Source organism: Gymnoscopelus microlampas (genome assembly GCF_963454915.1).
Source record: "Gymnoscopelus microlampas genome assembly, chromosome: 8".
Taxonomy (NCBI): domain Eukaryota; kingdom Metazoa; phylum Chordata; class Actinopteri; order Myctophiformes; family Myctophidae; genus Gymnoscopelus; species Gymnoscopelus microlampas.
Genome location: NC_139945.1, coordinates 7,205,687 through 7,233,186, shown reverse-complemented (window position 1 = coordinate 7,233,186; position 27,500 = coordinate 7,205,687). Strand labels below are relative to the sequence as shown.

The 27,500-nt window shown below is 42.6% G+C and overlaps 1 protein-coding gene across 1 annotated transcript in view; it reads left to right on the top strand.

The window, feature by feature from the left end:
• The window catches only part of gucy1a2 (guanylate cyclase 1, soluble, alpha 2), a 72,207-nt gene that overhangs the window by 13,401 nt on the left and 31,306 nt on the right, over positions 1 to 27,500 (top strand). Inside the window, exons 2-4 of the mRNA XM_084064081.1 lie at positions 2,450 to 2,511; positions 3,686 to 3,798; positions 17,653 to 18,575. Coding sequence (XP_083920207.1) covers positions 2,450 to 2,511; positions 3,686 to 3,798; positions 17,653 to 18,575 — 1,098 coding nt within the window. The remainder of the gene's footprint in view (positions 1 to 2,449; positions 2,512 to 3,685; positions 3,799 to 17,652; positions 18,576 to 27,500) is intronic.

Genomic DNA, 27,500 nt, shown 5'->3' with positions numbered 1-27,500 from the left:
AGGTTGTTCTGGTGGAGATACGAGGACAGTTGTTTGAACACAGCACGTTCGAGAGTTTTAGATAGGAAGGATAGAAGGGAAACCGGCCTGTAGTTCTTGACTTCAGAGGGGTCAAGTGTCGGTTTCTTGAGGAGGGGGGTGACTCTGGCAGTCTTGAAAGTAGAGGGAAAGTAGAGGGAAAGTAGAGGGAAAGTAACCAGATGTTAGAGAGATGTTAGAGAGATGTTAGAGAGGTGTTAATAAGGTGGGTTAAGAAGGGAAGAAGTTCAGGTGCACACACACACACACACACACACACACACACACACACACACACACACACACGCATGCACGCACACGCACACGCACATACAGCGGCCGGCAGTTGCTCAGGTGGTAGAGCGGCCACTGGGGAATCAAAAGTGTCATCAAAGTGTCCTTGAGCAAGACACTAAAACCCCTAATGTGGTGCATTGTGCGCTTGTAGATCTGCTATTTGTGGGCGAAGAGATTTGGTTTAGATGGGGGACTGGGGTCCAGTGTATGACGAAGGACAGTATCAGGATAACCAGTGGTGGAAAAAGTACTACGTGTTTGTACTTAAGTAAAAGTATCAATACCGCCATGTAGAAACACTGTTACAAGTAGGTCCGGTAATGAAAATGTACTTGTGTAAAAGTACAAAAGTATTGGCATCAAAATATGCTTTAAGTACCAAAAGTAAAAGTACTCATAATGCAGAATGTCCGGTTTACAAGTTATCATATGTGTAAAATGTATTTAAATAATATTTTGAAAATAGCAGATCTCCAAGCACACAACACGTCGCGATGTGACGTGTTATGAGCTTGTAGATCTGCTATTTTCAAATAGCCTAGGTATAAAATAGGGCTAAAGTGGTTAATGTATGTTTCATTATATCGTAGTTTATCTGAAAAGTTTTCAAATAATTGTAGTGGAGTAAAAGTGCAATATTTGCCTCTGAGATGTAGTGGAGTAGAAGTAAAAGTATTGGAAATTGAAAATGCTCAAGTAAAATACAAATACCACAAAATTGTACTTAAGTACAGTACTTGAGTAAATGTACCTAGTTACTTTCCACCACTGGAGGTGCCCTAAATCAGTCATCCCCACAAACAGCCTTTGTCATCATGGGGTGGGTATCTGCCTTTTCATCTCGTTTATTTCCTTGTGGCTAATCTACTGTAGCACATTGTACACCTGCAGGGCATGGTGGCTTTTGTGGCTACAGTTTGTAGCCACATGGAAATAGAGAGTGCTTTTGATCTGAGACACAGCTGTTGTCTGTGCAACAGTCGAGCCTGTTACAGTGTGTAGTGTGAGTTTGTGAAGCGGTGGTGTGTTTGGGTCAAACAGTCAAGTTCATGGCAGATTTAAACCCCTCGCTGAACTGACATTTTAACCCACTTTTGTGGTTGTTGTGGTCAGTGTTGATTTTGATTTAGTTTCAGTCATATTTTAGTCATCTGCCTTTTAGTTTTAGTTGACTAAATTTCATCAAGATTTTAGTCGACTGAATCTACTGTTGATTTAGTCGACTGAAATGCATTTCGTCAGTGAGAAAGGGTACTCGACAAATATTTTTCGTCTTAGTTTTAGTCGATTAAAATAACACATTGACTGCCAGAGTTTTTTCAGAACAGTCTGTAGCCTCTGCCTGGGTTTTGAACGATTTTGGTACCTGTTCGCGTAGCCACAGATTTTTTTCCTCCAGTATGATTGATCCCCAGATATTAAAAGACGTATATATATACGTCTTTGGCAGTTAATGTGTTAAATGAGATGCATCATGCCCTTAGTGTTGCGTAATAAGCATATTGATTGAGTTCCATTTGAAGCAGACAGGTCATGGCTCATTGCAGAGACTGCTGGCCTACATTACTCAGCCGCTTATGAAGTGCAGCTTGAATTCATTTCCAATCAAAACACCTGAGCCTCTCTGCTACGGAGCCACACACATGATGAGCGCGGATGCAATGAAACCATGTGGTTCTCAAAGTGGGGTTCTAGGGACCCCTAGGGGTCCGCCAGGGGTTCCAGGGGGTCTATAAGAAAAGTTTTGATAGTTAGGAACCAAATGGACCCTTATAGGTCTGTAACTCTGAGAGCGTACACATGGAACCAACTGGACCAAAATGGACTAACGGGTCCATTTGGTTCTATTTGTACACTGTCTGAGTTATGGGGTAAACCATGGCCTGTAAACATTCTCTCATTCCACAACAAGCTCATGTTTGGCAAAATGTGCAATGCTATTAGACGGTGATCTATTATTTTTTATACAAACACTCACTTGCATGCACACACAGCCCCCCCCATACACACACACACACACACACACACACACACACACACACACACACACACACACACACACACACACACACACACACACACACACACACACGCAGTAGATACATTTTTTCATCGATTTCTTCCTGTCTTGCAGACACAGACTGTTCAGCAGGCTCTACAGAGGACACTGGAATTATACAGACGGCAAGACATACGGTAAGAACATCTCTGTCTGTCTCTCTCTTCCTCCTTCTCTCTGCTCTCATGTACAGTATTCTCTACTGTATAGTCTTTGTCTCTCTCTGTCACCCCCACACACACACACACACACACACACACACACACACACACACACACACACACACACACACACACACACACACACACACACACACACACACACACACACACACACACACACACACACACATTTTGGCTCTCTTTGTGTGTCCTCATGTGTCAAGGGTTCAGTCAGGGACAGACATCATATCTATTGTACTGTGCGTGTGCGTGTGCGTGCACGTGCGTGTGTGTGTGTGTGTGTACATAACAATTAGGAACATAAGATTGTAGTAGCTGCCCCCCCCCTCCCTCCACTCCAGGGCCGTGTATGATGTATTCAGCTTTCAGCATGATCACAGGTTTAAGAAGACAGGTAGCCATTGAAAACACTGAAGGATATTGCTGATATAAAACAGTTGTGAATTTGCAGTTGTCTATCTAAAAAAAGTTATTACCTAAATCCAGTGGTGGAAAAAGTACTCAAATTCTTTACTTAAGTAAAAGTACCAATACTGCAATATAAAAATACTCTGTTACAAGTAAAAGTCCAGAATAAAAAAATGTACTTGAGCAAAAGTACAAAAGTATTGGCATCAAAATGTACTTAAAGTACTAAATATTTGAAAATAGCCGATCTACAAGCTCACAACGCGTCGCAAAGCGACGCGTTGTGAGCTTGTAGATCTGCTATTGTCAAATAGCCTAGGTATAAAATAGGGCTAAAGTGGTTAATGTATGTTTAATGATATCATAATATATATCTGCGAAGTAACTAGTAACTAAAGTTCTCAGGTAAATGTAGTGGAGCAAAAGTACAATATTTGCCTCTGAGATGTAGTGGAGTAGAAGTAAAAGTATTGGAAAATGGAAATACTCAAGTAGTACAAATACCTCAAAATTGTACTTAAGTACAGTACTTAAGTAAATGTACTTAGTTACTTTCCACCACTGCCTAAACTAAATCACAAATCAAACTAGTTACAGTATTTTAGTGTTATCAACACATTTATCAGGCTAATCTTAAGTACGTGCGTGCGTGTGTGTGTGTGTGTGTGTGTGTGTGTGTGTGTGTGTGTGTGTGTGTGTGTGTGTGCTATGCTTCGTGCAGGTGTCAAGGTGACAGTGAGGACAGACGTACGATGGACAAATGCCCGTTTCTACACAACTCTGGTTCGGAGGAGGACATCTCAGCCATGCTGCAGTATATGGCTACTGTACTGGGTCAGTGCTGTGTGTGTGTGTGTGTGTGTGTGTGTGTGTGTGTGTGCAGATGTGTTCAAAGGAGAATGTTGTGCACATCCAGTCGCTGGTGCAGGACAGGATAAGCCGTTGGTTCTCAAAGTGGGGTCCGGGGACCCCCAGGGGTACTTGAGGGGGTTCCAGGGGGTCCCCAGCTAAATGATGGATAGGAACCAAATGGACCCTTAGGGGTCTGTAACTCTGAGAGTTTACAAATGCAACCAAATGGACCCTAACGGGTCCATTTGGTTCCATTTGTACACTCTCAGAGTTAAATTAACATTGATTTTACAACATAAATTGGGGTCCCAGAGATATAGCAGGCTATACAACCTCAATTGCAGCTGGTTTCTGCCCGACAGCAGAGATATAATTGGTCCTTACTAATGCTTATGATAAAATGTTACAATTATTTTCCACTCTGTGTCTCACGGTTTGACTCTGAGGAAGACACAAGTCGAAACGTCAGTCACCCCTGATAATAACAATAAACAACTAGAAAATGTGCTCCTCGGAGCACAAGTCTCCGCCAGCAGCAGGATTTTTGGTAAGGAATTTATTCCAAGATTGGAACTTTTTCTGCTAATATCTCCTGACTAAATGTTAGCTTGGCTGATGGCATTGATGTCACTTCGAAACATGCAATGCAATGTTTCGAAGTGACTCACCTATTTATAGGTATGTATTTCGTCATGCGTCTCGCTAGCCAATCAAAGCACACCCTTTCAACATATTGTCACGTGTCACGTGAAGCTTGACCAATGTTAGCTTGGACACACAGCGAAAAACGGAACGAAAACATACATACCATGCCTTCGGCCTGGCGGAGACAATAATAGTTATAAAAAATCACACCCTGTGTGAAGGAAGCGGTGCCTTTGGGGCGGGCCTTAACTCATTTCAGTTCGTCCCTATTGGTGGTCTGAGTCCACTTACCAAATTTGTACTTGGTAGCATGCTGCAAACTGGAATGATGGCTGTTTAAAGCCCAGCCAATGGGCAGACAGAGGGGGCGGGGCTTAAGTAATGACAGTTAGTCCCTATTGCTGGCTTTAGTCCATGTACAAAATTTGTACTTTGTACTGTTTAAAATCCCGTGCTCATCCCGTGCTCATACGGGCGCTGGGGGTCCCTGGACCCCTCTTTGATAACGTCATCAATTCATGCTCGTCCCTATTGGTGGTCTAAGTCCACATACCAAATTTGGACTTGGTGGCATGCTGCAAACTGAAGTTATAGCTGTTGGCTTCTTTGCCGTGCTCATCCCGTGCTCAAACAAACGGCCCGTGCTCAAACAAACGGACACGCAGACAGAGTCAAACGTAGAGCGGTTGGCACCGCTAAAAATAACTGCAGACCAGTGGAGTGCTCCAGTGTTTTATTTGGGTATAGTCTCTCCTGAAGAGCCCAGGTATTATTCTCTCTGATGCAAGTTGTCCTTGTTGAGCTCCGACGAGCCCTTTTACCTTCACCTGGCTGACGCACACTGGACTTCTCTTTGTACATTGATTATAATCTCAATGTCTCTCTAATGGCGCATAATTGACCATTTTTTAGCAACTGTGTGTGTGTGTGTGTGTGTGTGTGTGTGTGTGTGTGTGTGTGTGTGTGTGTGTGTGTGTGTGTGTGTGTGTGTGTGTTTGCGTGTGGTGTGTGTGCGTGTGGTTTTGTATTTCTGCCAGGTGATCAACGTAAATCGCGAAGGTCGTTTAATTAATCAAACAAACCACAGAGGCAATCAGTGCTCAGTCTGCAGCTAAGTGGCCTCTTGATCCAGTGCTCTGCCGCTATGATAGTGGATCGATAAAGAATTAAATACTGAGGGTTTTAGTTTGAGAGATTCAATCACAGATGAATGGCTTTTGCATAACGTCTCCATTTAAACCTCAGAAAAACAATCCCATAAATGGCAGGTTTTAGCCCAGAAATACAACAAAAAAACTTGTGATGTCTCGAATTCATGGGTAATTTTGTCACATTCCTTCATGGTGAATGAGCAATGTAAAAACAAATACATATTTGATGAATTGAAAGTCAATTAATTATCTTTAATTTAAAAGAGTGGGCCATGATAAAAAAAACAAAAAAACATAAAACATAAAAGCATAAAACAGTGTGTAAACCTCAACACAACTTTCACAGTATACTATATACGTAAACACTTAAAGCAGGGGTCTTCAACGTTTTTCAGGCCAAGGACCCCCTAGCTGAGAGAGAGATAAAGCAGGGGCCTCCTCTATTGTATAAAATGGTGTTGCAGATTAAACTTTTCATATTTTTTTGGGCGGTGCAACTGCCCCTATATGTGAGGTTTGGACCCCCACCCATTGCACCCCCCCAACCCGCCGCTGTGATTGGCCACCATTGTACCCCCCTAACCCTGCACCGTGATTGGCCACCATTGTACACTGGTTGACTCTATTCAGGCTAGTGAAACACATGACACATGTGTGTCCTATAAATAGGACTGTGCACTTATTTTTTTAAGTGAATCACCCACTGTGATGACCACTGTGACCACACCGCCCACTTCACACTGGGTGTGATTTTTTTTACTTGGTCTGCTCTTTTTCCCCTCTAGACCAAACCTCTTCTTTTAAAAAAAATATATATTTATTGGGCTTTTTCTGCCTTTACTGATGGGAACAGTAGACTGACAGGAAGTGGGAAGACAGTTGGGTGGGGGGGGGGTTACACCAACCGTCCGGGCCACACCAAACCTCTTTGACAAAAATAGCCGATCTTGTAGATCTGCTATTTTTGTCTAAGTTCTCCTCAGAAAAGGGATGCTAGGGTTCAAGTGGTTAATGTAAAAAAAACAAAAAAAACATATCACACTAAGATTTAGCGGACCCCATGTAGTAACTCTGAGGACCCCGTAGGGGTCCCGGACCCCTGACTTAAAGGAAGGGTAGGTGATACTGTATGTGTGTGTTAAAATAAGTGTTAAATAGCTCTATATTCTGATAGGAATCATTGCTATAGACTATAGAGCGTTTGATCAGTAACGGGGGTTAGGACCTCACTTTGACAAACACTGCTTCATAGCAGGCTCAGGTCTCTTAAATTCCTATGGACTGACTGACTTTGGGTGCTCTCTGCTGTTGATGAATGATGTCTGCCTGCATCCATGCTCAGTGCTCTTGAATGTGCACTTGATTGATGATACCTGTGTGTGTCCACTGCTGCTACACTTACTGTCCATGATGATGAACGTTTATGGACTGTGTGTGTGTGTGTGTGTGTGTGTGTGTGTGTGTGTGTGTGTGTGTGTGTGTGTGTGTGTGTGTGTGTGTGTGTGTGTGTGTGTGTGTGTGTGTGTGTGTGTGTGTGTGTGTGTGTGTGTGTGTGTGTGTGCGTGCGTGCGTGCGTGCGTGCGTGCGTGCGCGCGCGCGCGCGCGTGTGTGTTTGTGACTGTGTGTAGGGGAGTATACAGCAGTGGTTCTCAAACCTTTTCATGTCAGGGACCCCCAAATTGATATATATTTGGTAGTGGACTCCCATCTGAAAATATCTAGTGCCAGGGACCCCCCATACAAGATTTGTGTTTCAAAAATATTCCAAATTCCAACATTTTTGCATGATTTATTTGGAAAGTAGCAGATCTACAAGCTCACAACGCGTCGCAAAGCCACACGTTGTGTGCTTGTAGATCTGCTACTTTCAAATAGCCTAGGTATATCGGGCTTAAGTGGTTAAACTGAATTGAATGCAAAATTAACACATTTTCCTGGGAATCCCCTGGAACTGCCCCAAGAACCAATGGTACACAGTGTGTGTGAGTGTGTGTGTAGGGGGTATACTGTGTGTGTGAGTGTGTGTGTAGGGGGTATACTGTGTGTGTGTGTGTGTGCGCGTGTGTGTGTGAGTGTGTGTGTAGGGGGTATACTGTGTGTGTGAGTGTGTGTGTAGGGGGTATACTGTGTGTGTGCGTGGGGAGGTACAGTATATCGTTGTTGTCGGGCAGAAACCGCATCTCTCTTTTGAGTTTTTTCGTATAGATTAGCGCCTTACTCGATCATACTACAGCGTCACACAAAAGTATCAGAAATAGCAAATCTACAAGCTGGAAGCGATGTGTTTTGAGCTTGTAGATCTGCTATTTTTGCTATTTTCTAATTTAAATCGTGAAAAGTAACAGAGACGATATCCAATCTCTGTATGTGTCGTGTGCATGTATACTAACTGTATGCATGTAAATACTTAGGGTATGTACGTGAGTCTTTTGAGATCTTGTGTGCGTGCGTGCGTGCATTTATGCGTGTGTCTGTATATGTATGTGCGTGCGTGCGTGTGTATGTATTTATTATGTGTATGTAGTACTGTATGTGTGTGTGTTCATGATTAATAGCGCTTATATGCCTTTTGTTTCTGGCTGTGCTTGCTGCATGTTTTGGTTGAATGATTATGCTTACACTTTGACTGTTATTTCTATTTTCACACGCACACACGCATGCACGCACACACGTGCACGCACACACACACACACACACACACACACACACACACACACACACACACACACACACACACACACACACACACACACACACACACACACACACACACACACACACACACACACACAATGAGTCATCCCCCGGGCCTCTAAAATAAATCATAGAGCCCTCTAATGAAGTTGGGAGTTATCATGTCCCAGCTTGAGTAAACACACACACACACACACACACACACACACACACACACACACACACACACACACACACACACACACACACACACACACACACGCGCATGTGGTGAGTCATTCCACAGCCTCCTGCCAGGCAAAATCCTTATAGTTAATTTAACCACATAAAACCTATATAGTACTTAGTTGACCGGAGTACCCCAGGGCTCTAAACTAGGTTTGCTAGTATTTCATTCTACACAAAATCTCTCCTTGCTGATCTACAAGCTGATCTGATCTACAAGCTGATCTGATCTGCAAGCTCACAAGAAAGGTCAAAACATACATACTTACAGTACATGCACTGCAGTACAAGTTTGAAATAGAAATAGGTTACCGTTCTATGTTGCTCCAACTCATTTTGGATGGTCTGTGTAGAGCTGTCACAATTATTACATAATTGCTTAACACATTCCATGCCAGAGTTTAATATCATAATGTACTCACCAGTGCCAGCGATTTATTGTTGTTTTTTTGTTTTTTTCACCTCGCCACAGACATCGCTAAATACCTTATGATCGCGTGTTCAACTGTTTGTAGACACACAGGGTAGCTGTGTGAGTGGCCCAGAGCAGAAATTTTCAATCAGCGACATTCCATTTTGCAGTTTCTATTAAACAGCGTTCAGCGCGGAGAAAAACAACACGGAGATAATGGCGATTTAGCGAAAGCTTTAGAGCGGCGGATGGGGCGGCGGATGGGAACGAAAATCTTCGATTGACATTCATTTCCGTTTCCGGGTGTGCTACAATGAAATGTGTCACTGCGAGAGAGTGCTACAATGAAATGTGTCACTGCGAGAGATTGCGAGAGAGTGCTACAATGAAATGTGTCACTGCGAGAGATTGCGAGAGAGTGCTACAATGAAATGTGTCACTGCGAGAGAGTGCTACAATGAAATGTGTCACTGCGAGAGAGTGCTACAATGAAATGTGTCACTGCGAGAGATTGCGAGAGAGTGCTACAATGAAATGTGTCACTGCGAGAGAGTGCTACAATGAAATGTGTCACTGCCAAAAAAAGGAAAAAAAAGACCACTTCGCGTAGATCTACGCGACTGGCACGCTGCGCTGTTATTTAGGTTCGCGTAGAACTACGCGATTGGCACACGATGTGTTAATAGTCACACAAATTTATCAAAAGTAGCACTGCTATTTTTCCAATTATTTGAATTTGAATCCTGAAAAGTATGTTTTTCAAGATACCCAACTCACCAACAAAACAACTTTATTAACACATCGAGTGCCATAAACGGTCCGGACCGTTTTTGAGAATCCAAACGAGAAGTGCCGAAAACGGTCCGGACCGTTTTTGACCCAATTCTATTTTTATGCGTGGGGCGCTATAACGAAACTTTGGGATCATCCAAGGAGTTTCTGAGAAGGAGAGGCTGGATGTGGCTCCATGTAAAAAAATCCTTCCGGTCGGCGTTTCCAATGTTATCTCCTTGACTAAAAGCTTAATATCTCCATTTCTTTTTAACGTGGTGGAAGCGAGCCGATCGGCGATCACTCTGCAATGGAGGATCGTGTTGGAAATATTATTGTTCCAGGGGTTAGTCGGGACCCTCCGCCGTCTCGCACGCATGCTCTGTTTACATGCACTTCCGCGTCGGGGCTTCTACAGCACAAAACGTATATGGATGGAAGAAATGCAGGCACTGAACGTATAATATTTTAATAAACCTCTGGCACCCAATGTGTTAAGACAAAAGAACCAGTAAGAGGTAAAACACAGAAGGAATTTGAATTAAGTTGGGGAGGCAAGTTTGAAGTGGTTTTGAGGTCAGTTTTAAAGGTAGAGTAAGGGATTTTATTTGGTTAAAATAAGTGTTAAATGTATATTCTGATATTAACCATTGCTATAGAGTATTTGTTCACTAACAGGGATCTCCCTGGGGTCTCTGAGGGGGGTCTTCAGATGGACAGATTGACAATTCACAATGTAGGCATTTAGCAGACGCTCTTATCCAGAGCCACTTACAGTGAGCAAGGTACACACGTACATCTAATGCAGAAACATCACAGGTGAACCAAGAACATAGCATCAGTCTAAAAACAATATACTATCAACATAACATGATGTACGTTGAAACCACAGGATACCAGGTAAACAATGAACCTATAGTAGCATCTGTTTAAAAACATTTAAACCAGGGGTCTTCAACGTTTTCAGCCCAAGGACCCCCTAGTTGAGAGAGAGAGATGAAGCAGGGACCCCCTCTATATTGTATAAAATTGTGTTTCAGATGAAACTTTTTTTGTTTACTTGGTCTTCTCTTTTTCCCCTCTACACCTATACCTCTTTGCCAAAAATAACCGATCTACAAGCTCACAACGCCTCGAGGCGTTGTGAGCTTGTAGATCTGCTATTTTTGGCTAAAGTTCACCTCAGAAAAGGGATGGGGTTAAGGGTAAAAAAAATAATCATATCACACAAAGATTTGGCGGACCCCCTGTAGTAACTCTGAGGACCCCCTAGGGGCCCCGGACCCCCTGTTGAAGACCCCTGATTTAAACACTTTTACGCTGTGATTACGAAACACATACTGTATCGTCTCTGTGGAGTGGAAACCTCATACAGTATGTCCAAAACCGTATCAAAAGTAGCAGATCTACAAGCTCAAATTTCGAGCTTGTGGATCTGATACTTTTGATACTTGTGTGACGCTGTAGTATGATCAAGGCATTAATTTTCAAAAAAACACCAATGAAAAAATATGGAGATAGGAGATTTCTGCCCGACAGCAACGATAGTAACAAAAAACATGAGAAGAAAATGACCATGGTACGTCTGCATGGCCGTCACATCTGGGTCAGCCCCTTAAAGGACAACTTTGTTTTTTTACAACCACGGTTTATGTTTTAGCTTGTAATTAAAGTAAATGGAAGATGAGTGTTACATTTTTTTCATTTACTGCTTTCTATAGTTTTAGCAATTTTCGCGTTCTTTTTTACATTGGGCGGGAGCATTTGGGCAGGTGGCTAAATATGTCTTTTTTTTAACACAATAACCCGTCGATTTCTTTATTATTATTTACAGTAGCTCTTATAGACCCCAATAACTCACATCTGGCCATCAAAGACCACAGGACCTTTTTTATTGTGTAAAAAAAGACATTTAGCCACCTGCCTGAATGCTCCCGCCCACTGTAAAAAAGAACGCGAAAATTGCTAAAACTATAGAAAGCAGTGAATGAAAAAAAATGTAACACTCATCTTTTATTTACTTTAATTACAAGCTAAAACATAAACCTTGGTTGTAAAAAAAACAAAGTTGTCCTTTAACACCAGGGTTATGGCCAAACAGCAGACAAATGACCATGCCCTGCCGAGGCTAAATTCCTTCGTTTGCGGTGGTGGTGAATTAGTGCCAGAGCAGAATATTGACGCACATGGAAATCAATCAAATCGAGTAGTTGTGGTCGTTGGTCTCATGAGCAACTCGTTAATTAAAACTAATAAATGTCAGATAAATGTCAACCACACACACACTTCTTTGCTATTGGTTGACGCCCGGTCAAAGTTGAACTTGCAGTGTGTGTGCGCGTGCGCGCGTGCGTGCGTGCGTGTCTGCAGCAGATCACTCTGTATCCCATACAGCAGTGGTTCTCACACTTTTTCATGTCAAGGACCCCCAAATTGACACTTATCTAGCCCACGGACCCCCATTTGAAGCTCTAGCAGTGATGCTCAACCATTTTATTTTTAAGGACCCCCAGGTTGACATGCATTAGGCTACGGTCCCCCATTTAATGGCATTTCTATCTCTCTGACCCCAATTTAAAAATCAATGTTAATTTCACGGGTCCATTTGGTTCCATTTGTACACTCTCAGAGCCACAGACCCATAAGGGTCCATTTGGTTCCTAGCTATCTATCATTTAGCTGGGGACTCCCTCAAGGACCCCTGGGGGTCCCTGGACCCCACTTTGAGAACCATTGCCACACAGTGTTTAAAAGTGTAGCTTGGATAAGAGCACCGTCACCTTCACTATAATAAGACCACAAGTTCTATCGACCAAGCTTATAATCTTTCCATCTGGCTTCATGACAGCCCGACACAGTAAGCACCAGATACTTGAAACTAGCCATGTATACTGAATGAATGGTCCAGGTTAATGTGTACGTTGTAAATAACATATCTGCTCAGAATACGTCATGATGAGGCTTGTCAGGTCATGCGTGCAGTGGTGGAAAAAGTACTCAAATTCTTTACTTAATTAAAAGTACCAATACTGCAATATAAAAATACTCTGTTACAAGTAAAAGTCCAGAATAAAACAAATACTTGAGTAAAAGTACAAAAGTATTGGCATAAAAATGTACTTAAAGTATCAAAAGTAAAAGTACTAAATATTTGAAAATAGCAGATCTACAAGCTCACAACGCGTCGCGATGCGACGCGTTGTGAGCTTGTAGATCTGCTATTTTCAAATAGTCAATGTATAAAATAAGTGGTTAATGTATGTTTCATTATATCATAATTTATATCTGAAAAGTAACTAGTAACTAAAGTTTTCAAATAATTGTAGTGGAGTAAAAGTACAATATTTGCCTCTGAGATGTAGTGGAGTAGAAGTAAAAGTATTGGAAATTGGAAATACTCAAGTAAAGTACAAATACCTCAGGTCAAAATTGTACTTAAGTACAGTACTTAAGTAAATGTACTTAGTTACTTTACACCACTTTTTGGTGACGCCCGTGGTAGTTTTCTGGTTATGTTGAAAGCAAGCGGCAAGCATTCACCGCTGGAAGTGAGGCCGATGCGGAAGTATACTGAAAACGCTACGGTTCTCATTAATGGCCCAGAAGGGTTTTTTCCCCTCCCGCTGGTTGCAGAAGACTTGTCATGCCATTAAACTCAATAGGTATTTAATCAGACTTTACGCTTGATTTTATTACCTTAGTAAAACATTGTCATAAATACTTTCAGTCGCTAGTTTAAAGTCTTCTTTCCACTATCATAAATGATGCGTTTTTGTAAATTATGATCCCATTAATGTTAAAGTAGTGGTATGCCTAAAGCAAAGCAAAGCAAAGTTTGTTGTTTACCCAGGGTGTCGGACTAAGCACGAAGCTTGTTTCCAGCCGGACCCTGCATGGAAGCCTTGCTCAAGGGCTATTCAGCGGTGATTCATGATTGATGTGATGAATTGGGGAATCGAACTAGGGACCTTCCGGTATCAAGGCCGCCCCTCTAACCACTAGGCCACCGCTGCCACTGAATACCACTATTGAATGAGCTGAAATAGTGCCCTCAAAACGGGTCTGCAGAAACCAATGGGTGTCGATGCTGCTTTTCTTTTTCTTTTCTATATGGTTGAAATGAATTGTATTGTCTATGAATTGAATACCAAGGCCCTCATTGGAAACAAGTCCGCAAGGACTTTTATGAACGGACCTGTTAGACAAAGTATTTTAAATGTAAATGTGTTGTTTTACATTTTTGCCTAATAAAATATTCAATCAATATGCCTGTAGGGCTTCTACTGGTTCTACTGTGAAGACCCGCCCTCGCTGCCCTTCCACCCAATAGCATTTGTTTTGCGGTTCTCATTTAGTTACCTGAAAACCAGTGGTGGAAAAAGTACTCAAATTCTTTACTTAAAGGGATTGTAGGGAACATTAAGCCTAAATTTATAAAATATTTATATATTTTGCATTTTCTCCCCTCTATCAGCCACTATATAATGATGCTGGGGTGTTTTCCTGCATTGAAACACAGTTCTCTTTCTGAAATCCGTATTTTCCCTACTGTTTATGTTTATGTTACGTTTGTCCGGGTCGTAAATTGACGCACGCATGTGCGCGTCCGTAAGCGTCCGTGCCCGTGTGAACTTTTTACTTTCGGTTTTAAAACACTCTCAAACTTCTTTTTTGAGGCACAGAATTTACTTTAAAAAAATTGTTTGGATAGAATTTAGTTGTTTAACTTCATATATGTGATCAATTTATCATGAAAGAGCCTATTTAAAAATAAAAATTCTGAGAACCGTAGGGGCGGGCAGTTCCGCGAATTGTATCCGCATAAGGCAACCTATTTTGGGCATGGCCCATTTAAAAAGTCCCCCCTGCGTCACCCCCTGGTGGTCGGGGAAAAGAACTGCTGGAGGGGCGGTGTTTGACAACAGTTTTTTTCTTTGATTATGTCTGAACTCGCCTACAATCCCTTTAAGTAAAAGTACCAATACTGCAATATAAAAATACTCTGTTACAAGTAAAAGTCCAGAATAAAAAATTTGCTTGAGTAAAAGTACAAAAGTATTGGTATCAGAATGTACTTAAAGTACCAAAAGTAAAAGTACAAAAATGTTTGAAAATAGCCGATCTACAAGCTCACAACGCGTCGCGATGCGACGCGTTGTGAGCTTGTAGATCTGCTATTTTCAAATAGCCTAGGTTTAAAATAGGTTTAAAGTGGTTAATGTATGTTTCATTAAATTGTACTTAAGTACAGTACTTAAGTAAATGTACTTAGTTACTTTCCACCACTGCTGAAACCTCAAGAGGGCGAATTTGAATGAGCTGAAATAGTGCCCTCAAAACGGGTCTGCAGAAACCAATGGGTGTCGATGCTGCTTTTCTTTTTCTTTTCTATATGGTTGAAAGAGAACGGCAATTCCCAGAAGTCAGTTCAAAATAAAACCAAAACAAACACAGATGGTTGGAGCTGCAGGGCTCTGTCCTAGTCTGCGGGTGGACATACCACTCCACCAGTGTTGCCATGTCCGCTTATTATAAGCGACTTTGGGCTTCCTTTTCTGTAAAGTCGCTTGTATATATTGGTAGTTGCGGGTTGCGTTTTTTTGGGCTTGTTTCTAAAGTTGTAGTTGCTTATTTGCGCTTGCTTCAAAAACGTTTTTATTAGGCCTATTATTTAAACCAGTGGTTCTCAAATATTTTCATGTCATGGACCCCCAAATTAATATGTATTTGTCCCTATCTGTCCCCATCTGAAAATGTTTTGCTCCAGCAGGGCCGGCCTCTAGGATTCTGGTAGCCCTAAACAAGATTTATTTTGGTGGCCCCCCAAAACACTCCCAGCACAACCACCAAACCTTTCGCATGCACGTACACACATGGCACATTGACAAGTGAATTAACTACAAAGCTCTTGCTTTATTTGGAAAGGATATAAAAAAAGTGACTTAAACAATTAATAATTGAAATATTCAAACAGATAAATAATCAGCATATTGCAAAATATTCTAAATTAACTTAACACTACAATATTGCACAAAACAATAGCTATATGCTACTGTAAAACTATAGCTAGTCATCGCTTGACCATCATACAAAAAAGTCCTCCTTGTCAAAATAACAGTACAAATCTTTCAAAAATAAAGTGAACACAGGAAAGTATGGCACAACACAAGCTAGCTATAGGCTTCTGTAAAAAATAAAGGTTATCACTTGACCGCCATCGTGCAAAAATCTTTGCCTCCTTGCCAAAATATTTCAGTAATGACCCTGAAAATATTAAAGGTTAAATGTATCTTACAGGCCAATTTATTAACCACACAACAGATGCCATTGTATCCAAATATGTAAATTGTCCAATTAGCACAATTAGCACAATATGTCCAACATGTCCAAATGATATTAAAGACCTATAATTGTAATCCACAAACACACAATTAATCATAGCTAGAAAGCAAAGGTTTATCTTAAAACTATTAGGGCAATTTGAACATGGTTATATGTATTGAAATAGCAAATCATAACACAATTAATACATCAATATTACAGTCATTGCTTTTTAACCAGCTTGTCAGGTAAAATGTTATTGTGGCTATGTTCAGATTCAAGTTTCAAATCAAAACATTAGTTTAACATTGATTGAAGCTAGCTTTACAACGGAGGAACCCATTGTTTATAGGGCCTATAATCCTACTCAGGTTAGCTAAAAAGCAATTAAAAAATAAACATGCATTCTCTGATGAAAAACATTTCAAAACCAGGATTTTTTTTTAATTGAATAATGCATGAATCTATTTCTAGACAGCTGTTTCATTTGTCCAAAAACATGATTGTAATGTTGCAAGAAAAACAACATCAAATAATTTCATTCAGATTCATTACAAAACAAATGAATAAAATTGGAAATGAAGCTGAAACGAAAATACATTTTCTGTTTTATAAAGAGGTGGAGAGACAAGGAGACTCCTAATACTGAACAAACACTCTATAGCAATGAGTACTATCAGAATATAGAGCTATTTAACACTTATTTTAACCAAAGCAAATCGCTTACCCTACCTTTAAGTACTTAAACAGAGCATCACGATTCATGTTTTTATTCAACTATTTAAATCATCACACATTAGCTTTTCAGCTGTCTCACGGTGCATCGTTACCATCTTGTGTGGATGAAAATGTGGCTGATACTCAGACATACTGTATTATGGTTGCTGTCAGGTGGAAACCTCGTATGTCCAAAACTGTTCCTTTTTTATTATTATTTTAACCCATGAAGACCTGAGGCCGATTCCCGGTTCTCAAACTTTTTCATGTCAAGAACCCCAAAATTATATGTATTTGGTCGCGGACCCCCATCTCAAAATATTTTGTTCCAGGGACCCCCCAGAAGCAAAGATTTGAGTTACAAATGTTCGCTTTAAAAACATATATATTCAAAGATTTGCACACATTTTCACTATTTCTCAAAAATAGCAGATCTACAAGCTCATAGCGTGGCACTCGGTGCCGCGCTATGAGCTTGTATATCTGCTATTTTTGAAAAGCCAAAGTGTAAAATAATGTTTTTTTAGCTCAAATCTAAACATGACACAGATGTCTTCTCCCGGGTTAAAAACATTTAAAAACAGTGAAAATAGACGATCTACAAGCTCTCAACGCGTCGCATCGCGCACGTTGTGAGCTTGTAGAAGAAGGGCTTGAATTTACGCAAAAAATATTAAAATGTGAACCATGGTTTGACAGTGACGAATATGGGACTGACTGTCACATTATATGACTACACTATTACTGTTTATGTCCTTTATGCATTTTTGCATTTATGTGGACATAAAATAAACGTGTGTGTGTGTGTGTGTGTGTGTGTGTGTGTGTGTGTGTGTGTGTGTGTGTGTGTGTGTGTGTGTGTGTGTGTGCGTGTGCGTGTACATGGCGTCTCCTTTTCAGCCGTGCCGTTCTGCGAGCTGCGCGAGCGCTTCGGCGAGGAGTTCTTCGGCCTCTGCTTCGAGGAGAACGAGCGCGTGCTGCGCGCCGTGGGCGCCAACCTCCAGGACTTCTTCAACGGCTTCGACGCCATCCTGGAGCACATCCGCACGTCCACCGGCCGCCGCGTCTCCTCCGAGAGCCCCTCCTTCCAGTGCAAGGACCCCCGCGAGGACGGGCGGTGGGGGGAAGAAGGGGGAGGGGGAGGGAGAGCGGCGGGAGAAGAAGGCGGGGAAAGTGAGGAGTCCCGGGTGTTACTGCTCCACTGTTTCAACCCCGCCCCCGTGGTGGGTCTGGTCATGCCCGGGCTGATCCGGGCCGCCGCCCGGCGGATTTACCACTCCGAGGTGGAGGTGGAGGAAGCCCCGCCCGTCGTCGCCGCGCCCTCGTCGCCCTACGAGGACGCGGAACACTCCTCCACCCCGACTCCTCCTCCTCCTCCTTCTCCGTCTCCCGCCGTCTCGCCGTCCTCCCCCTCGCCTCCCTCCCCCGTCCCCCCGACCTCCTCCTCCGCCGCCCCCCTCGTCTGTTCGTCCTTCCTCATCCGGGAGACCTCGCCTCCCCCGCCGCCCCCCGCCAACGTGCGCCCCCCCCTCGCGCACTCCACGGACCCCACGGACCTGCGCGTCGGGCTGGCCACCTTCTGCCGCGCCTTCCCCTTCCACCTGGTGCTGGGCCCCCGCATGGAGGTGCTGCAGGTCGGGGAGCACCTGCGGAAGCAGATGCGGCTTGTGGAGCTGCCGTACCGGACCCTGGACTTCCGGGACGGCTTTGAGATCGTCTCCCCCAGGATAGAGCCCTCCTTCCAGGGCATCCTGCTGAGGCTGGCCTCCCCGTTCACCATCCGCACCAAGCCCGAGTCCACGTCGGCCGGCCCCAAGGAGAAGGTAAGGGTCAGCTTATGCACCGTGTTGTATGGTATGTTGATGATGCCGTCGGGGAGAAACCTCGCATCTCCATATTTCCGCCGGAAATACTACAGGATGCGACGCGGTGTGAGCTTGTAGATCAGCAATTTTCAATGTTTTCAAATGTTTTTAAAATAATAATAAAAAAGGAACGGTTTTCGACCCGGTTTACACCCGACAGCAATGATATGATTGACACTCACAAGCCTAGCGGTTCATTCAGGTGGAGGCCTTGCCGTCTGTGCGCCTGCCTTTCATTTACCAATGTTGCTTTATTTTGATATGTCAGTGTAGAGAGACAGCAAACAGGGAGAGAGAGAGAGAGAGAGAGAGCAGGGGAGGGACATGCACCCCCCTGCCTTGTTTTCGTTGCTGTCGGGCAGAAACCTGTTATCTCCATATTTTAACTTTTTGTGTTTTTTTGGTAAATGAAGCCCTACTTGATCATAAAACAGCGTCACACAAAAACAGCAAAAGTTGCAGATCCACAAGCTTGTAGATCTTCTACTGTAGCTATTTTTTCATTTGAATCCTGAAAAGTGACAGTTTTGGACATAATGGTTTCCACAGAGACGATTTATTAATTGGTGGGAAAATGTCCAGACCGCCGCAGCATTTTTGATTGATTGAAATTTTTATTAGGCAAAAGAATGTAAAACAACACAGTTACATTTATAATGCTTTTGTCTAAAAGGTCCGGCCAAAAAAGTCCTTGCGGGCTTGTTTCCGTTGGGGTCCTTGAATTAATTTCATAGACATATATAGTAGCAACCAAACAGTTCAAAATCAACATAAGAATACAGAGGAAAAAATATATACCATTATGTACAAAAAAGGCATGAGAAAATAAAAAAATTATATACAAAAAAAAGCATTAGAAAATAAAACAAAAAATATATACAAAAAAAGCATTAGAAAATAAACTAAAAAATATGTACAAAAAAAAGGGGAGGGGGGGGTCGTCTATCTACAGGGAAACTGGTACTAGCTCCTCTTTAGGCCTCCAGTGAGATGAGTTTTAGGGCTGTTTTGAATGAGCCCAGCGAACTGCATTTTTTGAGGGATGGGGTTAGACTATTCCATTCCTTGGTGGCTGTGCTATTGAAGGAGAATTTGCCCATGTTTGTTTTATGGGTGGGTGTTACCAGATTGTTGTTTACGCTCCCTCTAGTTTTGTGACTGTGGTTGTCACTAACTTTTTCGAGGTACTTATACAGATATGAGGGTATAGCACTACTGTCTAGTCTAGTGGAACGAAGTGGCTTTGCATCTAAACGGTTTCCGTTTGCTGTCCAGCTAATGGCCAACATGTTAATTTTTCTTCTGTCACTGCGTTCCATACAAGTGGAATGTGTGAGAATCCAAGGAAAGCTCGGTGACTAGCAGTAAAACCCAGACACGCTTGCTTGTTGCCATATGTATGTTGTGTCAGAATTACGAGTGAACTGTGTGACCATATATGAATGGTTAAACCCCGACCTGAAGGTCTCCAATTTGAATAAACACTCCATGAATATCTCCAACAAAAAAAAAAATCTGCTTCTGTATGACATCCAACTCTGTGTGTGGACTGGGGAAGATATTTAGTACGGGGGGGGGTTGCACGTGCAAGCTCTTGCGCGAGTCATTTCACATTCAAAATATTTGCCTACGCTCTGAAATCACTACTTGCGTGGCGTGTTTATGTTTCCAAATATTTGTGCACCCCCCCCCCCCCCCCCCCCCCCACCGCCTTGACATCAGGGGGCCTGTGTTCAAAATAGGGCTGCGGATCTTACAACAGAGGACGCCCAAATTACAGCTGACAGCCTCGCTCTTTCATCTCACAGTTATTGTGACATTTCACATCCACGGAAATAATGGCACGGAGCCAAATCATGAAAAAGAAAATAAAGAAATGTGTTTTGCTGTCCAAATATGTTTTTGTAGCTCACTCCATTGTTCATTGCAACTGCAACTCCGGAGTAGCAAAAAACTAACAGGAAATACCAAAGAGAAGTCAGTCTGTCATAAATTCGCATGAATTCACATCAATTCACAGTACCACACAGACATACAAGAAAGAGGACTCAATCTCATCATGACTATAATGAGTATAATGACTGAGTAAGCACAATTTGCTAATAGCATCAAAATCGGTTTAACCACTGTATGTGACTCAGCACCACAGAGGGCTAGGCTTTAAAATGTTGTAGCAATCTCATATGAAGGGCAGGGAATCATAGCTACAAATTGAAATATTGGTTGTGCACTTTGGCCCACCAGTTTTGGAGACATGGCTTGTAGAGTGATGTCTTGCAGAGATACAGAGATGTGAGGAAACAGCCTCAAAAGGGTCACTTCTTTGTTCTGTGATGGTTTAACACCTATTATTATAATGTATTGCCCCATGCACTGTGGTTTTACTTTCAATAACAGTTTTTTATACTATTACTATTTTTTCTATATTTTTATTAAAATCTTCAAATTAGGAAACTGCAATGTCAAACGAAATAGCATTGGAAATAAGTATAATTTTATCGCCACAGTCGGGTTAAAACGTTCTTTTTTATTATTATTTAAAAAAAAACAATTTAAAATAGTGAAAATTACAGATCTACAAACTCACAACGTCTTGCATCGTGACACATTCTGAGCTTGTAGATCGGCTATCTTCACTACGTTTGTGTGACATTCTTGTTTGATTAAGGTATTTGGTGTGTGCGTAGTCTAATGACTGTTGCTACTGTAGCATACAGTCAATTTGGGAACCCATGTGATAAATGTGGTTTCATTTGCCCTCTAAAAAACAGCATTTTTTTTGCTGAGTCGGACCCAAGAGTATTTTTCCAAGCTGCATTATGTCAGATAAAGGACAATTCCTCCATGAGGAAAGGAAACTTCCTTTATGAGGACATGTGTCCCATTGCTGTAAAGCTGTGTCTAGCATAATGCTGTAAATACTAATAACCCATGTCCTTTAACCACTTGAACCCCTGCATGTCTATTCTGAGGGGAACATTTGCCAACAATAGCAGATCTACAAGGTCAAAACGCGTCACATATTTTAGCTTGTAGATCTGCTATTCACTAAGACTAGAGGGTTTAAGTGGTTAAAAGGACTGACCACGCTGTCTCTCCTCCCTGTGCAGTATTTAGAAGGTTATTTTGTTTCATACCAGCTCAGTGACCTTGTGGTTAGAGTGACCGCCCTGAGATTGGGAGGTTGGGGTTCGATCCCCGGCCGGGTTATACCAAAGACTATAAAAATGAGACCCCGTGCCTCCCTGCTTGGCATTCAGCATCAAGGGTTGGATTGGGGTGACACACTGTACTAGCGTCATGTCCAGGGGGTGTGCTTGCACATCATGCTGCCTCACGCTATAGAAACAGGAGCTCCTGCCCTGTGGGCCTCATGGCCTCGGCAAGGCTTACTTTGGTTTCATAATGATTAGGATGGGTAAATGCAGAGGACATATTCCACGTAGTAAGGAAAAGTAAGCCTTGCGAGCCGTGTGGCCCATAGGGCAGGAGCCTATATATATATATATTATATATATATATATATACAGTATATATATATATATATATATATATATATATATATATTATATCCCATTTATGTAGCGTGAGGCAGCTTGATGCGCACGCAAGTTTGGGTCACAGTTGGAGGTGGTTCATTGTTTTAACCACTGGCTTAGTCAGACAAAACACGCACACACACACACACGCACACACACACTTCTATCATGTTGCTATATTTATACAGAGTACACACCAAATTCCACTGTGTATACTTTGTATAAATGGGGTAGAATAACGCTTTTCTGCACTGAGTACAAGAAAGAAAGACAAGATAAAGGAACAAGAACAGGGAGGAAGAAATGGTTTGACATTTTCAGTAGAAAGGGCAGCAAGAGAAGATGACAGGCCAAAACTAAGAGGTCACAAACCCCCATGGTGCACTGCGCTTTACACGCGTGCCTCGCGTGGGGTTGTGTGTTGCGTACATGTACAGTATGTGTGTGTGTGTGTGTGTGTGTGTGTGTGTGTGTGTGTGTGCGCATGTTTGTGTGTGTGTCTGTTTGTATGTCAGTCTATATGGCCTGTGGTGACACCCACCCAGTGGTGGAAAGTAACTAAGTACATCTACTCAAGTACTTTACTTAAGTACACTTTTGAGGTATTTGTACTTTCCAGGAGCATTTCGTAAATGACAACATGTTTGCTTCTACTCCACTGCATCTCAAATATTGTACTTTTTATTCCACTACACTTATTTGACAGCTTTAGTTACTAGTTACTTTGTAGATTTGTATTATGAATACAAAACATGCATTAACCCCTTCAGCCCTACAGTATACTTCGGCTATTTGAAAACGCATCAACAATACCGCATCAACAGTGACGCATCAACAATACGTCACAAGTACGCATTGTTGATGCAAGACTCTTGGTGACTACCACTCCACCACTAGTCCTTGCCCTACCATAGAAGCATCTACTGAAAAGGTCAACATCACATCACATCTCTCTCTCTGAAGGCATTTGTAGAATTGGCCTCAGATCTTAATGGGTTCAGGGTAGTTGCTCTGTTTGTACGTACAGTATTTCTATTTACCGAGATCACTCGTATACAGTACAGGACTACACACAACGATTAGTGTGTATTCCTCTCTCTCTCTCTCTCTCTCTCTCTCTCTCTCTCTCTCTCTCCTCTCTCTCTCTCTCTCTCTCTCTCTCTCTCTCTCTCTCTCTCTCTCTCTCTCTCTCTCTCTCTCTCTCTGTCCCTTCCTGTCTCTCTGCCCACAGGGGAGACATTATATTGTCATGTGTTCTCGGAAGCACAGTTTTTAAGCTTAATTAGCCAGCAATTTTCTTAAGAGTTACTCAACAATTGATGCTGTGTGTTGCAGGCAGGCACTGGCCAAGAGTGAGATTATTGTGTGTGTGTGTGTGTGTGTGTGTGTGTGTGTGTGTGTGTGTGTGTGTGTGTGTGTGTGTGTGTGTGTGTGTGTGTGTGTGTGTGTGTGTGTGTGTGTGTGTGTGTGTGTGTGTGTGTGTGTGTGTGTGTGTGTGTGTGTGTGTGCGTGCGTGCGTGCGTGCGTGCGTGCGTGCGAGCGATAGTACAAAGACAATTTTAACATCGGCGCCACCTGTAAATTTTCTCTTTGTCCCCCCTACAAAAATGTACAACGCTCAGAGGGAGAGAGCAGGGGAGAACAATGGACGGAGAAATGGAAAGAACGAGAGAGAGAGAGAGAGAGAGAGAGAGAGAGAGAGAGAGAGAGAGTACAGGGACAATCACCAGACGCCACAATGGACTCAATAAGACATGCTGTAATGTAGCGGTTCCCAACCTTTGGGTCGGGCCCACTGGTCTGCCGTGAGGATATATTACAAGTGGACCCCCAAATCATTGGCAAAACACAAAGACTTTATTGCTAACATAACTTTGATGTGAAACTTCTGTCTTCTTTAAAATCTTGAAAAATGTGTTTTCATTGTGATGCTAATAAATACTGAATTTTAAGTATTCTACGTCAGTTACGTTGATCCAAGGCGGAAAACACAATCGATTGGATTGGTTGGTTATCAAAATACAGTCAACATTCTGTCAAAATGCACGCGGCCCACCCATCTGACCACTTAACCCATTGAGATTATATGTATTTGGCCGCGGACCCCCATCAAAATATTTTGTTCCAGGGACCCCCAGAAGCAAAGATTTGAGTTAAAAATGTTCGCTTTGAAAATATATATATTCAAAGATTTGCACACATTTTCAAGATTTTTCAAAAATAGCAGATCTACAAGCTCATAGCGCGGCACCAAGTGCGCTTGTATATCTGCTATTTTTGAATAGCCCAAAGTGTGTTTAGCTCAAATCTAAAAATGACACAGTTCCAGGTCTTAATGGGTTAACACGGCAGCCGAACGTGTTAAGTGGTCAGATGGGTGGCCCACTGCCCGGAGTGGCCAGTGGCAACATTTCCCTTCAAAGAACAGAGGCGAGCGGAGTGCTTCTTATGGTGCGTTCACACGGGCAGATTAAAAGATAAGTTGAACCCAGCTCAACTTGAATTTGTAGCTTTGTATCTTCTGTCGCTAGAGCTACAGCTACCAAACGTCGGATGTATCTTTGTCTCTTCATGTCGCTGGTTTCCATTGAGAATGAACGGTAGAGTGTATCTTTCAATCTGCCCGTGTGAACGCACCATCAGAAAAATAATCACTAACCATCATCATCACGCACCATCAGAGTTAGTTCAAAGGGTGAAGACGAGGTGTCCAAACATGATCGAGGATGAAGAGGGGTCCCATCAAAGGGCAGACTTCAAGCACACTCGATCAAAGCCTTTAATTAGACGACAGGGCTTTACATAATTAACATGCCACAGCAATAACGTGCCACATTTCCCTTAATGTCTAACCCCTTGAAACAAAAACAAGTATTGGTTATTCTGTGGTCCCTTGGGGTGGTTGAGGTGTAGGTATATTTAGAGAGGAAAAGGAGGGACCTGGGTGGTCCCTGGTCAGTGAGGTATATAGGGCATAGCAGTGGCAGCTACAAAAATATTTATATCAATTATTTTAAGCCTAGAATCAAGCCACCCAGCAGGCTCCTGGTGAATCATCACCATAAAACAACCGCCTCGCAGCGGTTGTGAGCTTGTAGATCGGCTATTTTTGGCAAAGAGGCTATAGGTGTAGAGGGAAAAAAGAGCAGACCAAGTAAACAAAAGAAATATAATATGAAACACAATGTTATACAATATAGAGGGGGGTCCCTGCTTCATCTCTCTCTCAGCTAGGGGGTCCTTGGCCGGAAAACGTTGTAGACCCCTGCCCTATTGGGTCTAAGTGGTATAGAGGTTCTCGACTGCTTTTGAGCTTAGTGTAGTTTAGACACCTCTAATGGTTCTATATAATGTTTCTATACAGCCCAATTTGACAAAGGTACTATATAACACCTTTAAGATGATGTGTACTGTAGCACCAAAAGTGATTCCCCCATGATTACAAGCCAAAGAACAACTTTTAGTGCTTTTTTACCACCATTCGTGTTTAATGTGCAGCTCATGCTGCATGTTCTCTATTTGTTTTTCTTATCTATTTCTGCCTCTCCCTCTCCCTTCTCCTTTCTCCCACGTTTTATTGAATCCCACGGCCTTTCATCTATTATTACTCCTCTCATCTCCACGCCGGTCGGTTGGCAACAATAGGGCTGTCGACTTGATTCTGTGAAATTCCGTAATCTGTAAAGATCAAAGTGTGGGGAAATCAGATCAAGTTTTGCTCAAGGTTACAGCCAAACGGCGCTAAAATGAATCCTGCACGGCGATGTTTAGAGGATGAGGTGGAACAACGTGATGGCGCACTCACTGTACTTTATGCACACTGAAACATTTATTCATTTAACTATGAAAAAATGTACCCAGACTGATCCATTATTGTACTGTGAACTCATGAGCACATGCATGGACACACACGGGCGTTCTGAAAGCAAGTGCATTAATTATTAGGAGAGTTACGAGGTTCTTTAAATGCATTGTGCAATGCGCTAGTATTAAAAAGAAAACATACATACTACTACTACTCCGGTAAAAAATATACTGAGCAACTTTTACTTGTAGAAGAGTTGTGTGCTGAACGTTACGCTAGCCAAGAACTGCTACTGAAAGGGTCTAAGTCAGTGGTTCTCAACCAAAGGTCCAGGGACCACCAGTGGTCCTTGAGGGGGTTCCAGGGGGTCCCCAGCAAAAGGTGTTAATCCATTTTCACCCTTTTATCCATATTGTATACGTTGGCTATTCAAAAATAGAACCAGGAGACCTGGTACTGACAGACCCCTAGTGGTTGAAATCTGAATGGCCGGGCTTCGCATGACGTGTGTCCCTTCTATGTCCCTTCTATGACGAAAGGGGGACAGACTTTTTTGTCTGGGGCCGGGGGACAAAGTGACCATGCCCATGTATGGAGAAAACAGATACAAAGCCTCATGTAAGCCCGACCCCTTGGGTCTGGCAAATAGCAGATATACAAGCTCACAGCGTGTCACTTCGTGCTTGTACTTCTGCTATTTAGCATTTTTTAACACAAATCTTCTCTTCTGGGTCCCTGGAACAAAAAAAAAACAGATGGGGGTCCGTGGCCAAATGTGCACCAATTTAGGGGTCCTTGGCATGAAAAAGGTTGAAAACCACTGGTCTAAGTGGAAATACAGGAAGTACCGCCCAAGGAAGTTATGTGACGTTATGCCGTCAGCTGGCGCTCGCTCGCCTAGCGCGTTGGTTCTCAAAGTGGGGTCCGGGGACCCCCAGGGGTACTTGAGGGGGTTCCAGGGGTACCCAGCTAAATGATGGACAGGAACCAAATGGACCCTTATGGGTCTGTAACTCTGAGAGTGTACATTTGTACACTCTCAGAGTTAGATTAACATTGATTTTACAATATGAATTGGCGTCCCAGAGATAGAAATGCCATTAAATGGGGGTCCATAGCCTAATGCATGTCAAACTGGGGGTCCTTGAAATTAAAATGGTTGAGAATCACTGCTATAGAGCCGTAAAGATCTTCTCTTATGGGGGTCCCTGGCATATCTTTTCAAATGGGGGTCCGCGGGCTAATAAGTGTCAATTTGGGGGTCCTTCACATGAAAAAGTTTGAGAACCACTGCGGCTCGCCTGGGCATGGCTCGTGAGCCTCAAGCCAGTACTTTCAGCTCGCCTTCTTGTTTTTCGTTGTTGTTTTTTTTACCCCCTTTTCTCACAAATGTTGTCGTTTTGCCAATTGATTCCTCCCCATGCACACACATTTCTATGCGTTGTCACAACTGTTGTATCCTACTGACTCACTTGCCAGTCTGGAGCCCCCACCGGGAGATGCAGGAGATTCCCTCCTACTCCGCCCAACACTCCCCCC